Below are 16,652 nucleotides of genomic sequence, written 5' to 3'. Positions count from 1 at the left end.
AAGGTTACGCATGTTCCCCATATCTCCCCCCCTTTCCCTTACCCTTCGTCACAAACGTTTTGTTTAAAAAAAGTAATTTCATATAAGCACAGCTTGGCGCGCGCGCCAAAATTCAAACAACCGAATCAACCATCAATTGGATGCACACGAACGTGGTTGGTTATTCAAAATACAACTCAGTAAACTCAAAGAGAGGTACGCAATAATTGGACCGACGATTGAAAGCAGCAGATAACTTGAGCGCTCTAAAGAGCGCGCCTCTCGCACTGATACATACCCCATTGGGAGAGAGAGAGAGGGAACGCAACGCAATCCTAAAAATAAAAACTTCCAGATATGCGCGCAACATTGGTGACGTTCGTGTGAGGGAAAAAAAAAAGGGCTGGACTTGGGTAAATGTTACGACAAAAAGCAAAGTGAACCGTTGCCAATCAGCGACTAGTTGACCGGAGAAGAAAGACGGTTTAGGGACGGGCACACACATTCCAGAGCAAACAAAGAGGGCGCTACATGGCACAGAATAGGGAAAAAAAAAAGTACGAGGGCAAAAGTCGATAAGAGGATAATGTCAACGACAAGTGTCATTTTCTTGTGTACGTTATAGATTCTTCTTCGAGTTGCCAACCCCTCGTCACCAAGAAAGAACGACACGAGAAACCAAAGTGGATCAGAGTGAAACGGAAAGTTAGACTGGAAGGAGCTAGTCGTCTCGAAGTGAGCTCCCTCGAACAAGTTTTTCAAATTCCCCTTTTAAAAATATAAAATCTAACGCTACGATGGACGGAAGATTTCAACATCAGTCAGACTCTTTCTCCATCGCTAATTTGCTATCGATGCAACCCAAACACAATCACCCGCACAGAATTAGCCATCCCGATCCGCTTTTGCATCTGAGAAAATTGACTTCCCACCCGGAGGGTACGGCGGCGGAATCTAGCGCTTTATTGGCCCTTCATCATCAACACTATCATCACCATCCGAACGTGTCAACTGCCCCACCATTTTTCTGCAACAGTCCAGCTATACCGTCCACGTCCAGCCATCCGCCGATGGCTCCCTCAGCTGCGACGAGCGCGTCAGAAGGTTTCAACATCAAAGTGGAAGAGGCCATGATGATGATGTCGACCGATCCGCATCGCCATCATCAAAATGGAGGAGCAATTGAAACCCCTGCTTCGGGCGAATCTGCCATGGCTAACGAACCCACTTCGATAGACTCGGGAGATTCCGGTAAGAATTTTACTTTCTTTCAAGCACGCGTTTAAATAATTCACGGAAATGCGTCGGACAATGTTAATTCAGTGGAATGGAATTAACATTTGCGAATAGAAATGCCAAGAAAATTATGCAAAGTGAAAAAACCGCTAATAACTGAACAAGTTTCACATCATCCGCAAACGTCATTGTTTTAAAAATAATCAGAGATAATGAATGGTGTGGTACAAATGGTGAGAAGAAGCAAGAACAAAAGGCGCAATAGAAAGAAAACCGCTCGCAATTGACGCTGATAAATGTTGACAAGAACAAGCGGTTACGCTCTTTAAAAAGCAATCTCACACACGTCATTACCAATTGCACTGGTTTAAATGATAATAGGCAGCGAGAAAACAAAGACGTTCAAAATCAATGAAAAAAATATCGATCTATTTTTTTTAAATGTAAGTTTAAAAAAAAAATCATAAGTCCAGCGACTTTAGCAACACACCGCAGGGGGAATCTAATAGGGTCATTCATTTAAGAGCCTAGCTCACGGTCAAACGGTTGAATGGCATCGTGTCACGGGACGTGATACTCGACAAAAGAGGACAACAATAACGACGACCACACACATCAAAAATAGTTCAATCGCGTAACCAACGGCCTACTCTAATAACTCTTCCCCCTTTGGGGTAGGGGGTACATCACGCACCAACACCGAGCACTGACGAACGACGGCTGATGTTTCCGTGTTTACCTTTGACACCTTCCTGCTCCCTACGGTTAGATAACGACCACCGAATGTCACAAATAAAAAGACGAAAGGGGAAAACTACAAACAATTCGATTATATGAATTTTGGGGAATAGCTTTCGATGTTTCTTTTTTTATTACTATTATTCTGCGCACGTGTGGATATTTAAAAAAAGGGAGAAAAAATGTTTTACTGTGACACGAGCAGTCGGATTTACGTGATTGCTGGAGCGCGCCATCAATTTTTTCCAAACCTCCCCCCTCGCATGAAGACGGCCACTTGATGGTCGTATTTGCCTACGTGGTTTACGAAACGTTTCTAGAAAAACAAAATTGTAACTCTTCCCCACATTTTTATTTGAAAAAAATGTTACCCTTTCCCACTTTATTGGGAGAAAAAAGAGGGGAGAGGATAGGTCTTCAAAATGTAAACCCACCCCTCGCAAATTCACAGTGACGACACATGCACATCCCAACCCAACATCGACCCATAGCAACGCCATTTTGGGGAAAATTTTCAAAGAAAAGAAAAAAATTTCAACAAAAAATTTGACTAGATCGTCAAACTCGGAGGGCAATAAAGTGAAAACCACGATACAAAAACGTTGGAAAATAAAAAACGCCATAATGTAACGAAGAAAAAATCTATTTGATGTACAATAGATCTTTTATTCGCCGCCATTTTGCCAGAAAGATAGATAGACGACTTACCGATTGCTCGACACGGCGAACAGCATGGCAGCAAACGGGCAGGTTTCGTAGGTGAGCCTAAAAAACAAGAAAGAAGACAGAATTAGATTTGCAGATTTTCAAGAAACATTTTAGAGCTGTGTGAAATTACGAGAAGATGATTAAATTAGACCTACCAGTCGGACGATGTCTTCAGATACACCAGGGACCACGCGATGGAAATTGACGCACTCACAGAAAAATTTTCACATTAACGCACTTCACAAATAAAAAATTACACGACTAAACACTGGTGAATCAGTTTTACAATCCAAATAGTCAAGCAAATAAATGTAAATAAAGGAAATCAGTTTCTTTACGAAGCCTTACACAGCTTTTAGCAAGGTCGTTTCAGGGCGAACACGTGCCACTTAGTTTAACGCACTAAACGAATTTTGTCAAAATGCTTAGTTTTAATGATTCCCTTTGTAAGGAAACATGAATTTCTAGTGTTCACATGCACAAATTAACAAAGATAACTAACAATTCCGAGAATTGCACCAGAGATTCAACTCTCTCGACCGACTGCGTTCAACGATCCACAATAAATGAGAGCAATTACGCGCGCGAATCTTATGTAAGCTTCCGGTGTAGATTTGGCGCCAATCATTTTGGAAACTAATTAATACAAACTTAGAATTAAATAGAAATATTGAAAAATTGCACATCAAAATTATTTATTATTAATTAATCAAAACTAAAAATGGTATTAACTATTTATTTGTTGGAATTTTTTAGATGATGGACAGACTGGCAGCAGTGGAGAGGAACGGAAGAAAAGACCTCGAACGGCGTTTTCTGCAGTTCAGATCAAGGTCATATTGCTTCTACCAATTACATTTTTGAAATATTGAAATTGATTCGTTTTTTTAATACTTTTTTTAGGCATTGGAATCAGAATTTGAAAGAAACAAGTATCTTTCCGTTTCGAAGAGAATGCAACTATCGAAACAACTGAAACTCACAGAAACTCAGGTTCGTCAAATACAAATCAACAGTTCCTTTATTCATTTCAGTCCAAACTAACTCCCTATTTATGGTGCAGATCAAGATATGGTTTCAAAATCGGCGTACCAAATGGAAACGCAAATATACCAACGATCTGGAAATGTTGGCTCAACAGTATTATTCATCGTTAGGTATTTTGGCACCGAGACCTCTCTTTATTGGCGATCGACTTTGGTAAGTCATTTCTCTATTATCACTAGTTATCATTAAAAGACATCTTCTGATATCAAAATTGGCATTTAGGTTTTTGAATCCATCTGGTAACTATGTAGCGGGTGCTGGTCCCCCACCGCCTCCTCCCAATCTGTATCATCCCCGACCATCGTCCATGATGGATCCCATGATCCACCTCGCAAACATGTCCGGAATGAGCCATCCATTGCCAGCTTTTGAGCCACAGTCATTAGGTTCGAATAACGGGGCTGCATCGGGTGCCCAGTTCTCGCCCACTTGGGCCCCTCCCATGCTGCGCGTTGCAACCCAGCAACAACAACTGGGTATTGACAGCGCCGCCGGTAGCCCAGTAGATCCAATCAGTCTCAGTTTCACTCCCAGTCCCGAAGATCTTCAGCCCAAAGATATTTAATTTTATTATTCGGTACATTTTTTAGTAACAGTAAGATCGCCCCAGCTTTAACCTCACTTTATTTGGCTTTGTAAATAAAATGACAGCAACATGAATAGTTTATACCTTTGAGTCGATTAAGACTTTTAGAATTTACAGTTTCTCGACTTGTTGCACAAATTGAAAAACTTCATCGGCCAGAAGCTGGGGCTCTTCGTAGGCCGCAAAATGTCCGCCGCGATCCATGATGTTGTATCTGATTAGATTTGTAAATTTAAACTTGGCGAGTGGTCCTGGTTGAACAAAAAGTTCTTCTGGAAATACAGCCGCCCCCGTCGGTACCACGCAAGGAATGCTAGTAATAAAAGGGAAATTAAATTTGATCAAGTTTCGAATAAGTAGTTTGGTAATTACTTGTCCAAGTCATATGCAAACGTTTTAGCACTCATGGCCTCGCTATATAGCCGCATAGATGTCGTGATGGAATTTGTTATCCAATAGACCATGACGTTGTCGAGCAGCTCATCCATTGAGAACTTTTTAAGTAAGCCGCCGTCCTGAAGCTTTGTAGAACTTGCTTTCGTCCAAGTTGAGAATTTTTCCAAAATATAGGCAGCCAGCCCAAGGGGCGAATCACTGAGTGCCATTCCTTTGCATTTCCCAGACACATTTTTTAAAGATGCAAACCCATCATTAGTGTGAATTATCAATACCAACAGTATCGGGCTTGGTAGCCTGAAGATGGAAATAGCCTGTTTCTTGGATAACATGCAAGAACCTGGAACTAAGTGGGTAAGTTAGATGGACTTTATCAGCTGGCATCAGCAGAGATGGCCACAATGAACCGAGCATCAGCCCAACATTGCTACCGATAGTTGATACAGCAACCATGTTCAAATGAAGTCCTTTTACTCTAGAATCCAAAAACATTAGGGATCAATAATATTGTAATAAAAGTCGTATTAGTCAGTACTTATCAGGGAAGAGAGTAGCCATATTTGAACCGATGAGGGAACCCCAGTCTCCCCCTTGGACGTAATATTTGTCGTACCCGAGCCTTTTCATTAAACGGTCGAAAATAAGTCCCATTTCAGCAGGACCTAAACCAGGTTTGCGAGCTGCGTCAGAGAACCCATAACCGGGCAAAGAGGGAACTACAAGTTCGAACACGAAATCATAGCCTTCGGTTTCCCTAGTAAGCAAGGGGATAATTTTTGTGAACTCTACGAACGAGCCTGGCCATCCATGAAGAAGCAGCAATGGCAAAACTTGTTTGTTTTTCATCAGTTCTTCACTGGGTTTTGCATGAATGAAATGGATCCCTAATCAATAGAATAGTCGAAATCATTAAATGAATCTGAAATTCACTGAGAACATGTGCAACAACCGAGTCCACCAATATTAGTCTTAAAATGTGGAAAGGTATTCAGAAATGCTTCTTGCTTTCTCCAATTGTATGTATTCATCCAGTACTGATGAACAGTTTTCAGATATTCAGCATTAAATCCATATTGGAATCCAATACCTTCCAATGCAGGAACCATACGAGTTGATTTAAATAATCTTTCGTTCAAATCAATCAATACCTATGGCAAAAAAACTTTTATGAAACCACACATTGGATGACATGTAAATTATTTGTATGCTCACTTCATCAGATATTTTGATCTTAAACGGGGTAATTTTTTCATCTTGCACTTTTGGACTACCCTCAGCCCACCATTGATCCTTCAATTCGGGGATAGCAGGATTTCTCAGCAAATACCGTGCAATAAAAACTACAGTTATAGCACTCTTGATCAAGAGCAATTTGCGTAGGAAACCCATTCTAGGGAAAAACTGTTACACTCTAGACAAAAAAAGCCTAATGCAGTGGGGTTTGCACACTCCCAAGGAATAAGATAAGCTAAAACAAACTTGGACTTTTGACATTAAACCAAGCTGTTGTTCCAAGTGTACTTCTTCAATCAAACAGCCACAGATTACTATATGGAACTCTTGATTCGAACTTTGTTGTTACTTTGACGTAATCTTGGTTGTCAGCTTTCAGCTGCAATGTTCCACTTGATTCCCCGCCATAACATCCATAACATTCAGAATGTGGCGCCATTTCTTCACCACTGATAAAAGGAGTACAACACAATTCAAATTCGTTAAAGAAAATAATTAAAACCAACTATCTACTAGAAATTATTCAAGTACAAAAAAATTAATAAAAATCCTTTGCTGACATTTTTAATTTAAAGTTTGATCTTGGAGCTGTCCTATTTAAATGATCGAGCAGACGACGTTACGGACTTCTTTGGTTTAAAAGTTAATTTAGACAAAACGAGACGTATTTTTTTGTACTGAACCAGTAAAATGGAACAGAAATCATCACTGGATACTTGTGATTTAATGTAATGGATACGAATGAAATGTTCTTAAAGCTTACGCACGCTGTGCTCGGATATAATGAAAAAAATTTATTTGGAATACCAATCAGTATAACACGACGCAATTAAGGAGTGGGGGCAAATCCCGCAGCAACGCAGGCGGCCATACAAATCCCTAGACCCGCGTTGCAAGTAACTATGGCGGCGGGCACTCCTGCACCTGCAGTTACTGTCCCAAATGTGAAACCAGCGGCGGCGTAACATGCTACAACAGCGTTGCATCCCGTTTGACAAATTCCATAAGCCAGGGGACCTGCCATGGAAGAAAGCCCATTAGGACGAAAAGTGGTGAATTTAATTTCATTTCAGCTGGATAAACAAGAGTTTTCTTGTTTGCAATCACTTGATAGGTGAACAGTAGAAAATATGCCATAAAATGCGTCGTATAAAGAATAAGTTATCCACGTGCGAAGAAGAGATTTCAATCGTGATAATCTTATAACAATGTATTTACCTCGGTCTATGATTCAATGGCGATGGCGACCACGAATTTTTAAATTAAACTTCTGTCTATTTTTTTTTGTCTGTGGATATATCAGGGAAACAATGACGGAGAAACAAGGTGTAAACCAGGTTAGGTTTCATAATTGTTTTCCAATATTTACGTTACCTCTTTAAACGAAGATTGAAGACGCTAGGCTTGTGACTGAACAACGACCATGCAACTCACATCTAGAGAAGCAGGGCAATTCCGAAACACTACACTGTACAGCTTGACTAAACTGCCCACAAAGTTCACAGGGGGAAAGCCAATCAGGTGGGATTGGAAAACGTACGCATGTCGCAATTATTTTTCTACATTTCTACGTTTGCTATCTTCAGCAAAAAGAAGACTGGAAAGAAACGTCATGATGATTTCCTGATGAGGTTATTGAAAGTACGACGGGAGTAATTAACGAAAATTGCACATAACAAGAAGAAGAAAATGGCGCTTGAAATGCACAGAAGATTGGCGCCAATTTGCTTTCACACAGCTTTCAGTGTTACTTGTCGGGACAAGTAGAAGAAATTTGGTGCCTAATACGTCTTTATTTTATAAGTCATGATCGTTTTAATAAAAGAAATATGACTTACCAGTGATTAAAGGAATAAATTGCGACCACCAACACAAAATCAAAATACTGTACAAAGCACCTAGCCAACCTACTAGTGGTGTAAGTAAACAATAACATAATAAAATTATACAAGAATTTGGAATAAGTAAATAGAAAAAATTGTACAAGTACAGGAAAGAAAGTTTGGTGTGGCACGTGTTAATTTCAAAAACTCACAGGTTGTTTTCCATACTTCCCTTCGACTGAATAGTCGGTCGTTGACGTGACTCCAGCAGACGACGTTAGCGACAATGTATTCAACGTGAAGTGATTTCAATGTGCATTTCCGGCAAAAGCATATTCCACAAGTTTGTAATCTACCTGCACAGTGCTGGGAATTAAATTCAACCTTTATTTCCCTTATCACAAAAGGTAACTGTTTTTCAACCTAAACCAATTTGACTAGATGATAGAACTATATTTTAGGGAGGCAGTGTCAGAATGGTTCATTCTTGCTCAATATTGATGTCTGTTTATGCCTTTGTTACCATAACATTTAAAATTTAAAGATAAAAAAAAGATTATCAAGTTTATAAACTAATTTTGATTACCCTTTCCAGAGTTACTCGTCAGTGGGCCATGAAATGGCTTGTATAAATATTGACGAAGAAAAGCTTATCAGTAACTCATCTTCCTCACCAGAGACAAATCCAGATTTTCTAGTCATACGTATTATTGGCCGAATAGTGATCAGTGTAATCAAACAATGCTGGGCATTGAGTAGCGCCATGTTCATCACCATCTGTATTTTCTATTGGATCTTTGGGGGTATTTCTGCTTTCATCCTTCTTTGTTTTTCTGCTGCAGGTAATATCAGTGCCCCGGTGGATTAGCTATTCATAATATCAAAAGTACTGTTGCTTTAGGCATAGTCTATCGAGCTGGAGATCAGTTGCTGTATTATCCAGAGGTCCCGCTAAATTCTAGAATTTTTGTACCGGCACCAAATACCTTGGACCTTCCATTTGAAAATGTTTTTATAAAAAGCATGGATTCTACCAAACTTCATGCCTACTTTATCCCACAACCACAAGCACAACAATGTGCAACAATTTTATTCTTCCATGGAAATGCTGGAAATATTGGACACAGATTACCTAATGTAAAGGGGCTTTTCAAACATCTACAAGCAAATGTATTCTTGGTAGAATACAGGGGATATGGCATGTCAGAAGGAACATCCTCTGAATCAGGCCTGTATAAAGATGCTCAAGCTGCTCTTAATTACCTATTAAGTAGGCAAGATATAGACCAAAGAAGAATCGTCGTGTTTGGAAGATCATTAGGTAACTAAGTTGTGCGGTTCAATAATAAATACGTACATAAATTTTAGATGATTTTAAAGATAATACTGTTATGTAAAACTAGGAGGAGCTGTAGCCATCGATCTGGCTTCTCGGACGTGTAACGTGGGGAAAATAGCCTGCGTGCTTATCGAAAACTCGTTTACTTCAATCCCTGACATGGCTATTCAAATCTTTCCATGGAAAGGATTGAGATATCTACCTCTTTGGTTCCATAAAAATAAAGTAATTTTCTCTATTTTACTTTGGTGGACATAATTTTTTATGCCTTTTGTAATTTTTTAGTTCCAAAGTAAGAAGAAAGTGACATCTCTTCAGTGCCCTATTGTTTTTATTTCGGGTCTCTCCGACCAGTTGGTTCCGCCTTCAATGATGGTTGACCTCTATACGCATTGCGGCAGCGAACGCAAATTCCTTCTGCAGATTCCAAATGGAGATCACAATGGAACCTGGACAAAACCCTTTTACTACAAGCAACTGGAAAAAGCCATCCAAGACGTCTGCAGCGACCGGCTTCTGAATCAACAGCATTTGCAAGTTTTACCTGTGAACGCGGTGTAAATAGCCAGAATATTTGAAATGCTCCAATGCTCCCTAATCTCTTGTAGCTAAGAGTGTCTAAAAATTGTTTCTAAAACGCAAATGTTTTTGTTTTTTGCGGCACCGGTTTTCCTCATACAAATCATGACAAAATTTCATTGCGTCCAGTACCAAAAATATTGAATAGGATAATATGCCGGTTTAAACGATATTACAGTAAATCGTAGAAGTAGTCCAAACCTTGTCCCAACTCCCAGATGGAAATACCGGTACCTACTTTAGCTGCAAGGCGGATGCGCTGGTCAATAGAGTACAAAGACGGATAAAATACCGTATGGCGCCCTTGATTTCTAAAGATTAAAGAATTAAGTAAATTTAGATGTCCGATTTAAATTCGTGCCAAACGTTCGTACTTGTACTCAAAGAAGTGCTCCTCTGATTTATCATCCCACTGAAATTTTGCTGAAGTATGATTTTTCAAGATATCAACGTACTGCGATCCGACAATTGGCCCACCGCCATTTATACTGTAATCGTTGCCATAAAAATTTAATCCAAGCAATATTTGGTTGCGATGTTTGGATTCCGGGTCCAGCATTTCCACGCAGTTTTTCACCCACTGTATTGGGCTGTTTGGTCCTTTAAAAAAACATTAAAAGGATAATGGTCATCTGAGTTCAGTGAATTTAGGTTGCTATTTACCAGGGCGCTGAGAACTAGAATAATCATACGTCATTAGCGAAAAATAGTCGACTGAGTCCACAAGTCGGGAGAAATCTTCGCGACGGAACATACCCGGTGCATTACTGTACAAATTCAACGCATAGTAAATAGAGAAAAGATATCAGTTCCAATGAAAAGCACATTTACCCATGATATACTGGAGGTGGGACAACAAGAACGAAAATGAATTTAGATTCCTTGAGGTGGTTGCTCAGGTGACCAATGATTTTAATCATTTCATCAGAATGTTGTCCTCCTAGTTGACTCCAAGCTTCCATTACTATTCCATCAAATCCATTTTCCTGCAAAGTTAAACATTAGATTCGAATGCGTTATGATAACTATCTCCTTAGAATACTTTAATGGCTTCGGAAATAACCCGATTGAGCTCCCATATTCTACTCTTTTCCTTAAACAGGCGTGCATAATCCTGACCTGACCATCTGTCAAACAATAGGCGGGGAACCACTTATAACGAAAATTATCTGTCGGTAATCTAGATTATTAATAATGAATTTACATTTTCTTACTTTTAACTTTAGATTGAGAGCTTCTATTTTTTACACTGCTCATCCAATTTTTGTCAACATCGTGCAAACCTTGAAAGAGAATGCTATTAAGTAAACATGCTCTTGAACACCTTTCTCAGATTACGAAAGCTTTTGATTACCTGTTATCACATAACCTTTCCCACCAGGTGTTGGCGTAACTTGCAGCCAAACTGGAGAAATTAAATCAAATTTATTAGCAAATATTTTGGCTACATCATATCCATGACCATTCCACTGAAATAGTTAATTTTGTTATTATTAGTGAATAAGGTTAAAAATAGGAATACAGCCTTACAGGTGTGACGTATCCAAGGACAGTTTTTTTAATCCTTCTCTCGCTAGTCTTGGTACTGTACGCTTTGTAATCTGACAGTATCTCCACAGCTGCTGTTTTTACATTGACCAGCTCTCGTTCGAAAACCGTTTCCTCTTGTGGATGCTCCTTTAGCCAAACCCCTTGTTCTCAGCAAATGAGTGTTTAAAATTTTGATAGTATTGCTACCTTTACCTTTATTATAACAGACGGTTTACTTTTCGCTTTTTTTTTATCGTTTTTTGAGAAAGTCGAGTCCGCAGAATGAAGGGTAACAGAAATCAAAAGAACCAACGCCAGCAGCTGCCGATGAAGCTCCATTTTTCTACCAACTGTGAAAAAGACAATGGAAACCATGAAACGTCATGGATCTGCTGTTTAAAACAAAACACTTCATTTGCAATTGACACACCAATCGTAGCGGCGTTGCCAGAATAAAATGAACATATATCCATAACATTAACATTTCGATTGAAGCAAACTAAAACAATTTAACAAATCATTAATTATATCGAAAAAAACATTTTATCAAAATAATGCACTTGTAGGTTTTGTGAAGGCAGCAATAAATTTTCTGGATAAACCATCAAGTGTGCTTAACTAAGCCGAAGAAAAAATTATAGTTGTCACGTTAGAAAAAAATTTCCGTAAACCACGTGAGTATGCTCTTCAAAAACAGTCGGTTTATTATTCACCTTGAGTTTACAAGCGCGTGAAGTATCAGCGAACCTTAAGCAATTTCCTTTATGATATCTTCAACTTGCTCTTTTGAGTACATATGGAAAGGCTGGGTTGGAGTAACAGCTGCAACTTCAACATTGGTTGAGCTTAGCTTCTCTTCCATTACTTGTTTCAAAATAGTCAAGGCAGATTTCATTGCTGACTTAAGAGTTAAAGACTACAACATAAAAAAATGTTTAGTTTGTCTAAGCAAAAAAATTATTCCATTGTTCTTCGTACTTTGTTGTAAGCTTCCTGAAGTGACTGCTGAGCACCCTCACTTCCTGATCCAATAGCTTTAGCATCATATTGGACATATGTTCCTGAAGGATCCATGTGGAAGAGCTGAGGACCTTTCTCATCAACACCAGCAAAAAGAATGGCAACACCAAATGGCCTAGACAATTAATATTTTAGGCATAAACGAATGCATTTTCAAAATAGGGATATTTTTGTTAATGAAACCTTGACATGGCATTTCCATCATCATCGGAATCTCCAAACTGTATTGCTAGATTGGAGACTGCCTGGGCAACAGATTCAACACTCATTTTTTCATCATAAGTGAACCAATGATTTTGAGCTTCAACACGGGCACGATCTACCATGGTTCGAGAATCTGCCATAAGGCCACTCACAGCACAGCCTATTAAATGAAAAGAAAAAAGATTAAGGAAATCATTGCCATTAATGTATAAGATTTACCTATATGTTTATCAATTTCAACAATTTTTTCAATTGTTGTTGGTTCCATGAGTGGTGAGGTAATGCGCTTTTCAACTGCAAGCACAACACCTTCTGAAGTCTGAATGCCAATGGCAGTAGATCCTAACTTGATGGCTTCAATAGCATATTCAACCTGTGTTTGAATCAAATTATAATAGTGTGGCAATACTAATGTTATTAGCTTATCAATCAAACCTGAAAAAGCCGTCCTTCAGGTGAAAAAGTATTGACACCGCGGTCGTATTCGGATCTTGTAAGGAACATGCTGAATGTGACACAAAACTGCAAGTGAATTTATAGGGAAATTAGATACACTGTAGGGTTTATTCTGCCAATGCACATCAACCTTAGCAGTGTTTCGAAAAACGACTTGTCACTTCAGAAACTGGTAGACGGCTTGCGTGTGGCATTTGTTTTTCGTCAACGCCTGCTATGAAATCTGTTGAGTCAAAAATGAAGCTAAAAATTTCTTCGTAACAAAAAATGATAACAAAATAAATAAAAAACAAATCGAAAAAGAACAAGATAAAATAATTTTTTAAATAACAAATGTAATTATAAGAATAACTTTTCTCTTCATTAACATAGTCTGTCAAGTGGAAAGCAACTAGAACTTCTTCGGGTTCAGAAAACTTTAAAAATCCAATTTGTTTCAACTTTTAACTTGTTAAAAATTTATTGCTGATCGAAAACAAACAAACATCTAATGAATGAAATGGTGGCAAAATATAGCCATCATAAACATAAAAAAATGTTAGCTTTGCTTTTATTGTACTCAAATTAATCAGGATTTAGCAAGGTAGCAGGAAGCCGTTGCTAAATTCTATCTTTTCTGTAAGCTGGAACAAATAAAGTGTGTTTAATTCTGTTTTCATACAAATGTGTTAATCAGGGGTACCCATTGTCTCTAACAACCAATCATTAGAATTATACTAATAAGTTGGAGACAACTTGGTGTGTAGAATGATTTTCTGGAACACCTCAGTAAAATTTATTTAGTCTATTTGCAGTGGCTACAGCAGAACATGGCGATAGATACAGGAATTCACCACAAATCTGTGGTACAGAAATCAGGCTACCGGATAGAAATTAATAAACACGCAATGCAGGAGGGACTGTCGCACACTCTTTCTCGTCTAATGTTTCATCAATGACGGGTCGATATTTCAGGGTAACGTCTCCCTTCTCTTGGTCACACCAGGAGAGCGTGTGTTTTCGCCAATGTTGATCGAGGGGTTTCTTCTGTTGACTATCAATTGGCTTTTTAAAGTCATATTCATCGATACGGTCTTTGAAATCTTCACGGGCATGAGCACCTCGCGATTCTTTTCTTGCTTCGGCGCTATAGATGGTTTGAACTGCGTTAACCATAAGATTTTGCAGTTCAAGGGTCTCAACCAGGTCAGAGTTCCAGACTAGGCCACGATCTGCCACCTTGATATCGTGCAGCGAAGGCCATAATTCTGACATCTTTTGGCAACCCTCTGCTAAGACGTTGCCCGTCCTGAAGACGGCTGCGTGATTCTGCATAGTTTTCTGCATTTTACCGCGAAGTTCGGCGGTGCTAACATGGCCGTTGGCAAAACGAAGCTTGTCCAAGTTCGCGACGGAACTTTCTCCAGCATTCTACGATCATTAAAAAACCTTTCGTTAAAGTATTATAGTACCGAAAAAAGATAGGGATTTTATCGATTTACCGGACTCAATTTTCCGATTGTTTCTGATGGCTTGTTTTCTTCGGCAATAGTTAGCGCACATGCTCGACCAAAAACGACCAAATCCAGCAAAGAATTGGCCCCCAGACGATTGGCGCCATGTACGGATGCGCAAGCCGCTTCTCCGGCAGCGTACAGACCCGGTACAACTACATCAGCCCCATCTTTGTGCGTGATTACCTGTTAATAAATGGAAAACGTTTAAAGAATCAGTTTCATGAGGCCACGGCTGCGAATGCGTAAGGCCAGTACCTGACCCTTGAAGTTTGTGGGAACACCACCCATATTGTAATGGACAGTGGGCAGAACCGGAATGGGTTCACGAGTAACGTCAACACCGGCAAAAATCATAGCAGTCTCGGAAATGCCAGGAAGGCGTTCAGCCAACTGTTGAGGAGGGAGATGGTGAAGCTGAAGGAATACATGATCTTTCTCAGGACCGCAACCACTGTAGACGTCGTGCACATTTTAGACATTGATTTTATTTTACGTTAGGATGTTATTACCGTCCTTCTCGGATTTCGATAGTCATTGCGCGAGAAACGACATCACGCGAGGCCAAATCCTTGGCCACGGGAGCGTATCGTTCCATAAATCGTTCGCCTTCACTGTTAATGAGGTAGCCACCTTCACCACGGCAACCCTCAGTAATGAGACAACCAGCACCGTAGATTCCTTTTGTTAACAACATAAGTGACTTCAGTTTCAAGGATTACTTCAGTCACGAAATTACCAGTCGGATGGAACTGAACGAACTCCAAATCCTGAAGGGGAAGTCCAGCACGTGAAACCATAGCGTTACCGTCTCCAGTGCAGGTGTGGGCTGATGTGCAAGAAAAGTAGGTTCGGCCGTAACCACCAGTGGCTAGCACAGTATTCTTGGATCGGAAACGATGAATGGATCCATCCTCAAGGCAAAGGGCAATCACACCACGGCACTCGCCCTCTTCCATAAGCAAGTCCAATGCAAAATACTCAACAAAGTAATTACAGTCGTAGCGCAAGGACTGTCCATACAAAGTGTGAAGAAGGGAATGACCAGTACGATCAGCAACGCAACAGCATCTACGAAAACAAGTTTAAGAATGCGTTTCTTGTTAAATAACTAGATTAGTTTTATTACCTGTGAGCCTGCCCTCCTTTGCCATAGTTGTACGACTGTCCACCGAAAGCCCTCTGATAGATTTTTCCGTCCTGAGTCCGGCTAAATGGCATGCCTGTACCATTGGATAATTTTTGACATTATATTCGTCGACGAGAAAACAAATAGAGGTATGAAAAACTCAATACCGTAATTCTCCAACTCGATAACAGCATGTGGAGCTTCTTTGGTCATGTAATGAATGGCATCTTGATCACCCAACCAATCTGACCCTTTAACAGTATCATACATATGCCACTTCCAATCATCTTTTTCCATGTTTCCAAGGGCTGCATTGATGCCACCTTGAGCAGCAACTGTGTGTGATCTTGTGGGGAACAGCTTGGTGATAACAGCAGTTCTGAATCCCTTCTCAACTAATCCAAAAGCTGCACGAAGTCCAGCACCACCAGCACCAACAACAACTGAAAAAATGTTTAGTCAAGAAATCTGAAGAATTTATGTGAGGGGTTATGTAAGTAATGCTACCTGCATCATATGTATGATCAACAACTGGGTAGTCTCTGGAGATCTGCATTAAAGGTAAATAATGTTTTTAATTTGTTTTGCAAACAAGTTTTGATAATAAAATGGTAAACCTACTTGATCTGTTCCTATCTTAGGGTCATTCTTGCGCCCATCAACGGTGAAATGGAAATTACGGTTTCCAATCAATGCTGGTCTTGCACTGAGCTAAAAACAGCAAAAAACAATGTTTTTATTATGCTTAAATGACATAATGTTTTAGGCAATACGAAAAGTTAGGCACAGTAATATAATTCTAAAGTAGCCAATAACATAAAACTCGACACTTGCCAGAGGTGAAGAAACTTTTCCCGCAAGTTCCAGTGAAAGCTTTAAAAGGTTAGCCATAATTTGGTTTTAATACGATCTTGGACCTTTGAAGTCCACAAGAAATGTGTTGTTCGATTGAATTCTGCTGATTGCCTCCCTGTTGCCTGAACAAAGTTGTACCCTCTATTTTCAGCTTGAACTTATATAAGCAATGGTGAATCGCAATACGCAGTGGCGCTCCAAGCGGATAACTGACGACCGATGACATAACAAATGGAAAATAATTTAGCACATATCGGGCAAATCAGAAATCACTGAAAATAACCAGGACATATCTGTTGCG

General features: G+C 39.6%; 6 protein-coding genes across 6 annotated transcripts; 2 read left to right on the top strand and 4 right to left on the bottom strand.

The window, feature by feature from the left end:
- The first annotated feature begins 758 nt into the window (after positions 1-758).
- Positions 759-4,777, top strand: LOC130689960 (barH-like 1 homeobox protein). Its single transcript, XM_057512913.2, has 5 exons — positions 759-1,230; positions 3,418-3,494; positions 3,565-3,654; positions 3,725-3,861; positions 3,931-4,777. Exons 1-5 carry the CDS (start codon positions 777-779, stop codon positions 4,271-4,273), a joined length of 1,101 nt encoding a protein of 366 aa, XP_057368896.1. The 5' UTR covers positions 759-776; the 3' UTR covers positions 4,274-4,777.
- On the bottom strand, positions 4,316-6,292 carry LOC130689952 (juvenile hormone epoxide hydrolase 1-like). The gene is made up of 6 exons (XM_057512899.2): positions 5,903-6,292; positions 5,640-5,838; positions 5,226-5,574; positions 4,966-5,165; positions 4,667-4,901; positions 4,316-4,607 (listed from the first exon to the last, which is right to left on the bottom strand). The coding sequence occupies exons 1-6, from the start codon at positions 6,077-6,079 to the stop codon at positions 4,406-4,408; spliced, it is 1,362 nt and encodes a 453-aa protein (XP_057368882.1). The 5' UTR covers positions 6,080-6,292; the 3' UTR covers positions 4,316-4,405.
- Positions 6,293-7,976: 1,684 nt separating this feature from the next.
- On the top strand, positions 7,977-9,760 carry LOC130689989 (protein ABHD13-like). The gene is made up of 5 exons (XM_057512950.2): positions 7,977-8,153; positions 8,344-8,588; positions 8,648-9,067; positions 9,150-9,310; positions 9,371-9,760. The coding sequence occupies exons 2-5, from the start codon at positions 8,366-8,368 to the stop codon at positions 9,644-9,646; spliced, it is 1,080 nt and encodes a 359-aa protein (XP_057368933.1). The 5' UTR covers positions 7,977-8,153; positions 8,344-8,365; the 3' UTR covers positions 9,647-9,760.
- Positions 9,761-9,788: 28 nt separating this feature from the next.
- Positions 9,789-11,623, bottom strand: LOC130689957 (chitinase domain-containing protein 1-like). The gene is made up of 9 exons (XM_057512910.1): positions 11,408-11,623; positions 11,195-11,341; positions 11,019-11,133; positions 10,879-10,947; positions 10,707-10,816; positions 10,496-10,650; positions 10,328-10,431; positions 10,039-10,264; positions 9,789-9,975 (listed from the first exon to the last, which is right to left on the bottom strand). The coding sequence occupies exons 1-9, from the start codon at positions 11,567-11,569 to the stop codon at positions 9,837-9,839; spliced, it is 1,227 nt and encodes a 408-aa protein (XP_057368893.1). The 5' UTR covers positions 11,570-11,623; the 3' UTR covers positions 9,789-9,836.
- A 250-nt stretch (positions 11,624-11,873) lies between these two features.
- On the bottom strand, positions 11,874-13,086 carry LOC130689974 (proteasome subunit alpha type-5-like). The gene is made up of 6 exons (XM_057512930.2): positions 13,005-13,086; positions 12,854-12,940; positions 12,638-12,791; positions 12,398-12,578; positions 12,173-12,329; positions 11,874-12,110 (listed from the first exon to the last, which is right to left on the bottom strand). Exons 2-6 carry the CDS (start codon positions 12,920-12,922, stop codon positions 11,943-11,945), a joined length of 729 nt encoding a protein of 242 aa, XP_057368913.1. The 5' UTR covers positions 12,923-12,940; positions 13,005-13,086; the 3' UTR covers positions 11,874-11,942.
- Positions 13,087-13,625: 539 nt separating this feature from the next.
- Positions 13,626-16,492, bottom strand: LOC130689948 (succinate dehydrogenase [ubiquinone] flavoprotein subunit, mitochondrial-like). The gene is made up of 10 exons (XM_057512891.2): positions 16,331-16,492; positions 16,118-16,207; positions 16,004-16,046; positions 15,664-15,939; positions 15,497-15,590; positions 15,107-15,438; positions 14,880-15,048; positions 14,626-14,821; positions 14,356-14,553; positions 13,626-14,284 (listed from the first exon to the last, which is right to left on the bottom strand). Exons 1-10 carry the CDS (start codon positions 16,385-16,387, stop codon positions 13,748-13,750), a joined length of 1,992 nt encoding a protein of 663 aa, XP_057368874.1. The 5' UTR covers positions 16,388-16,492; the 3' UTR covers positions 13,626-13,747.
- Positions 16,493-16,652: the final 160 nt, after the last annotated feature.

The sequence above is a fragment of the Daphnia carinata genome, chromosome 6 (genome assembly GCF_022539665.2).
Source record: "Daphnia carinata strain CSIRO-1 chromosome 6, CSIRO_AGI_Dcar_HiC_V3, whole genome shotgun sequence".
Taxonomy (NCBI): domain Eukaryota; kingdom Metazoa; phylum Arthropoda; class Branchiopoda; order Diplostraca; family Daphniidae; genus Daphnia; species Daphnia carinata.
The sequence above is the reverse complement of the archived record's forward strand: the minus strand, read 5'-3'. Positions and strand labels throughout refer to the sequence as shown.

What these genes read in the sequence shown, in the direction of transcription:
- LOC130689960 (XM_057512913.2), top strand. Translation starts at nt 777, where the DNA reads ATGGACGGAAGATTTCAACATCAGTCAGACTCTTTCTCCATCGCTAAT. An exon ending in TTTCTGCAGTTCAGATCAAG is followed by an intron (nt 3,495 to 3,564) that starts GTCATATTGCTT and finishes TACTTTTTTTAG; the next exon opens with GCATTGGAATCAGAATTTGA. An exon ending in TTTATTGGCGATCGACTTTG is followed by an intron (nt 3,862 to 3,930) that starts GTAAGTCATTTC and finishes ATTGGCATTTAG; the next exon opens with GTTTTTGAATCCATCTGGTA.
- LOC130689952 (XM_057512899.2), bottom strand. Translation starts at nt 6,079, where the DNA reads ATGGGTTTCCTACGCAAATTGCTCTTGATCAAGAGTGCTATAACTGTA. An exon ending in AGATCAAAATATCTGATGAA is followed by an intron (nt 5,839 to 5,902) that starts GTGAGCATACAA and finishes TTTTTGCCATAG; the next exon opens with GTATTGATTGATTTGAACGA. An exon ending in GACTAATATTGGTGGACTCG is followed by an intron (nt 5,575 to 5,639) that starts GTTGTTGCACAT and finishes TCTATTGATTAG; the next exon opens with GGATCCATTTCATTCATGCA.
- LOC130689989 (XM_057512950.2), top strand. Translation starts at nt 8,366, where the DNA reads ATGGCTTGTATAAATATTGACGAAGAAAAGCTTATCAGTAACTCATCT. An exon ending in CGTGTTTGGAAGATCATTAG is followed by an intron (nt 9,068 to 9,149) that starts GTAACTAAGTTG and finishes ATGTAAAACTAG; the next exon opens with GAGGAGCTGTAGCCATCGAT. An exon ending in TTTGGTTCCATAAAAATAAA is followed by an intron (nt 9,311 to 9,370) that starts GTAATTTTCTCT and finishes GTAATTTTTTAG; the next exon opens with TTCCAAAGTAAGAAGAAAGT.
- LOC130689957 (XM_057512910.1), bottom strand. Translation starts at nt 11,569, where the DNA reads ATGGTTTCCATTGTCTTTTTCACAGTTGGTAGAAAAATGGAGCTTCAT. An exon ending in CTCTCAATCTAAAGTTAAAA is followed by an intron (nt 10,817 to 10,878) that starts GTAAGAAAATGT and finishes TTTCGTTATAAG; the next exon opens with TGGTTCCCCGCCTATTGTTT. An exon ending in TTCTAGTTCTCAGCGCCCTG is followed by an intron (nt 10,265 to 10,327) that starts GTAAATAGCAAC and finishes GTTTTTTTAAAG; the next exon opens with GACCAAACAGCCCAATACAG.
- LOC130689974 (XM_057512930.2), bottom strand. Translation starts at nt 12,922, where the DNA reads ATGTTCCTTACAAGATCCGAATACGACCGCGGTGTCAATACTTTTTCA. An exon ending in CTGAAGGACGGCTTTTTCAG is followed by an intron (nt 12,792 to 12,853) that starts GTTTGATTGATA and finishes ATTCAAACACAG; the next exon opens with GTTGAATATGCTATTGAAGC. An exon ending in TTCAGGAAGCTTACAACAAA is followed by an intron (nt 12,111 to 12,172) that starts GTACGAAGAACA and finishes TTTATGTTGTAG; the next exon opens with TCTTTAACTCTTAAGTCAGC.
- LOC130689948 (XM_057512891.2), bottom strand. Translation starts at nt 16,387, where the DNA reads ATGGCTAACCTTTTAAAGCTTTCACTGGAACTTGCGGGAAAAGTTTCT. An exon ending in CTAAGATAGGAACAGATCAA is followed by an intron (nt 16,047 to 16,117) that starts GTAGGTTTACCA and finishes CCTTTAATGCAG; the next exon opens with ATCTCCAGAGACTACCCAGT. An exon ending in AAAGGAGGGCAGGCTCACAG is followed by an intron (nt 15,439 to 15,496) that starts GTAATAAAACTA and finishes TTGTTTTCGTAG; the next exon opens with ATGCTGTTGCGTTGCTGATC.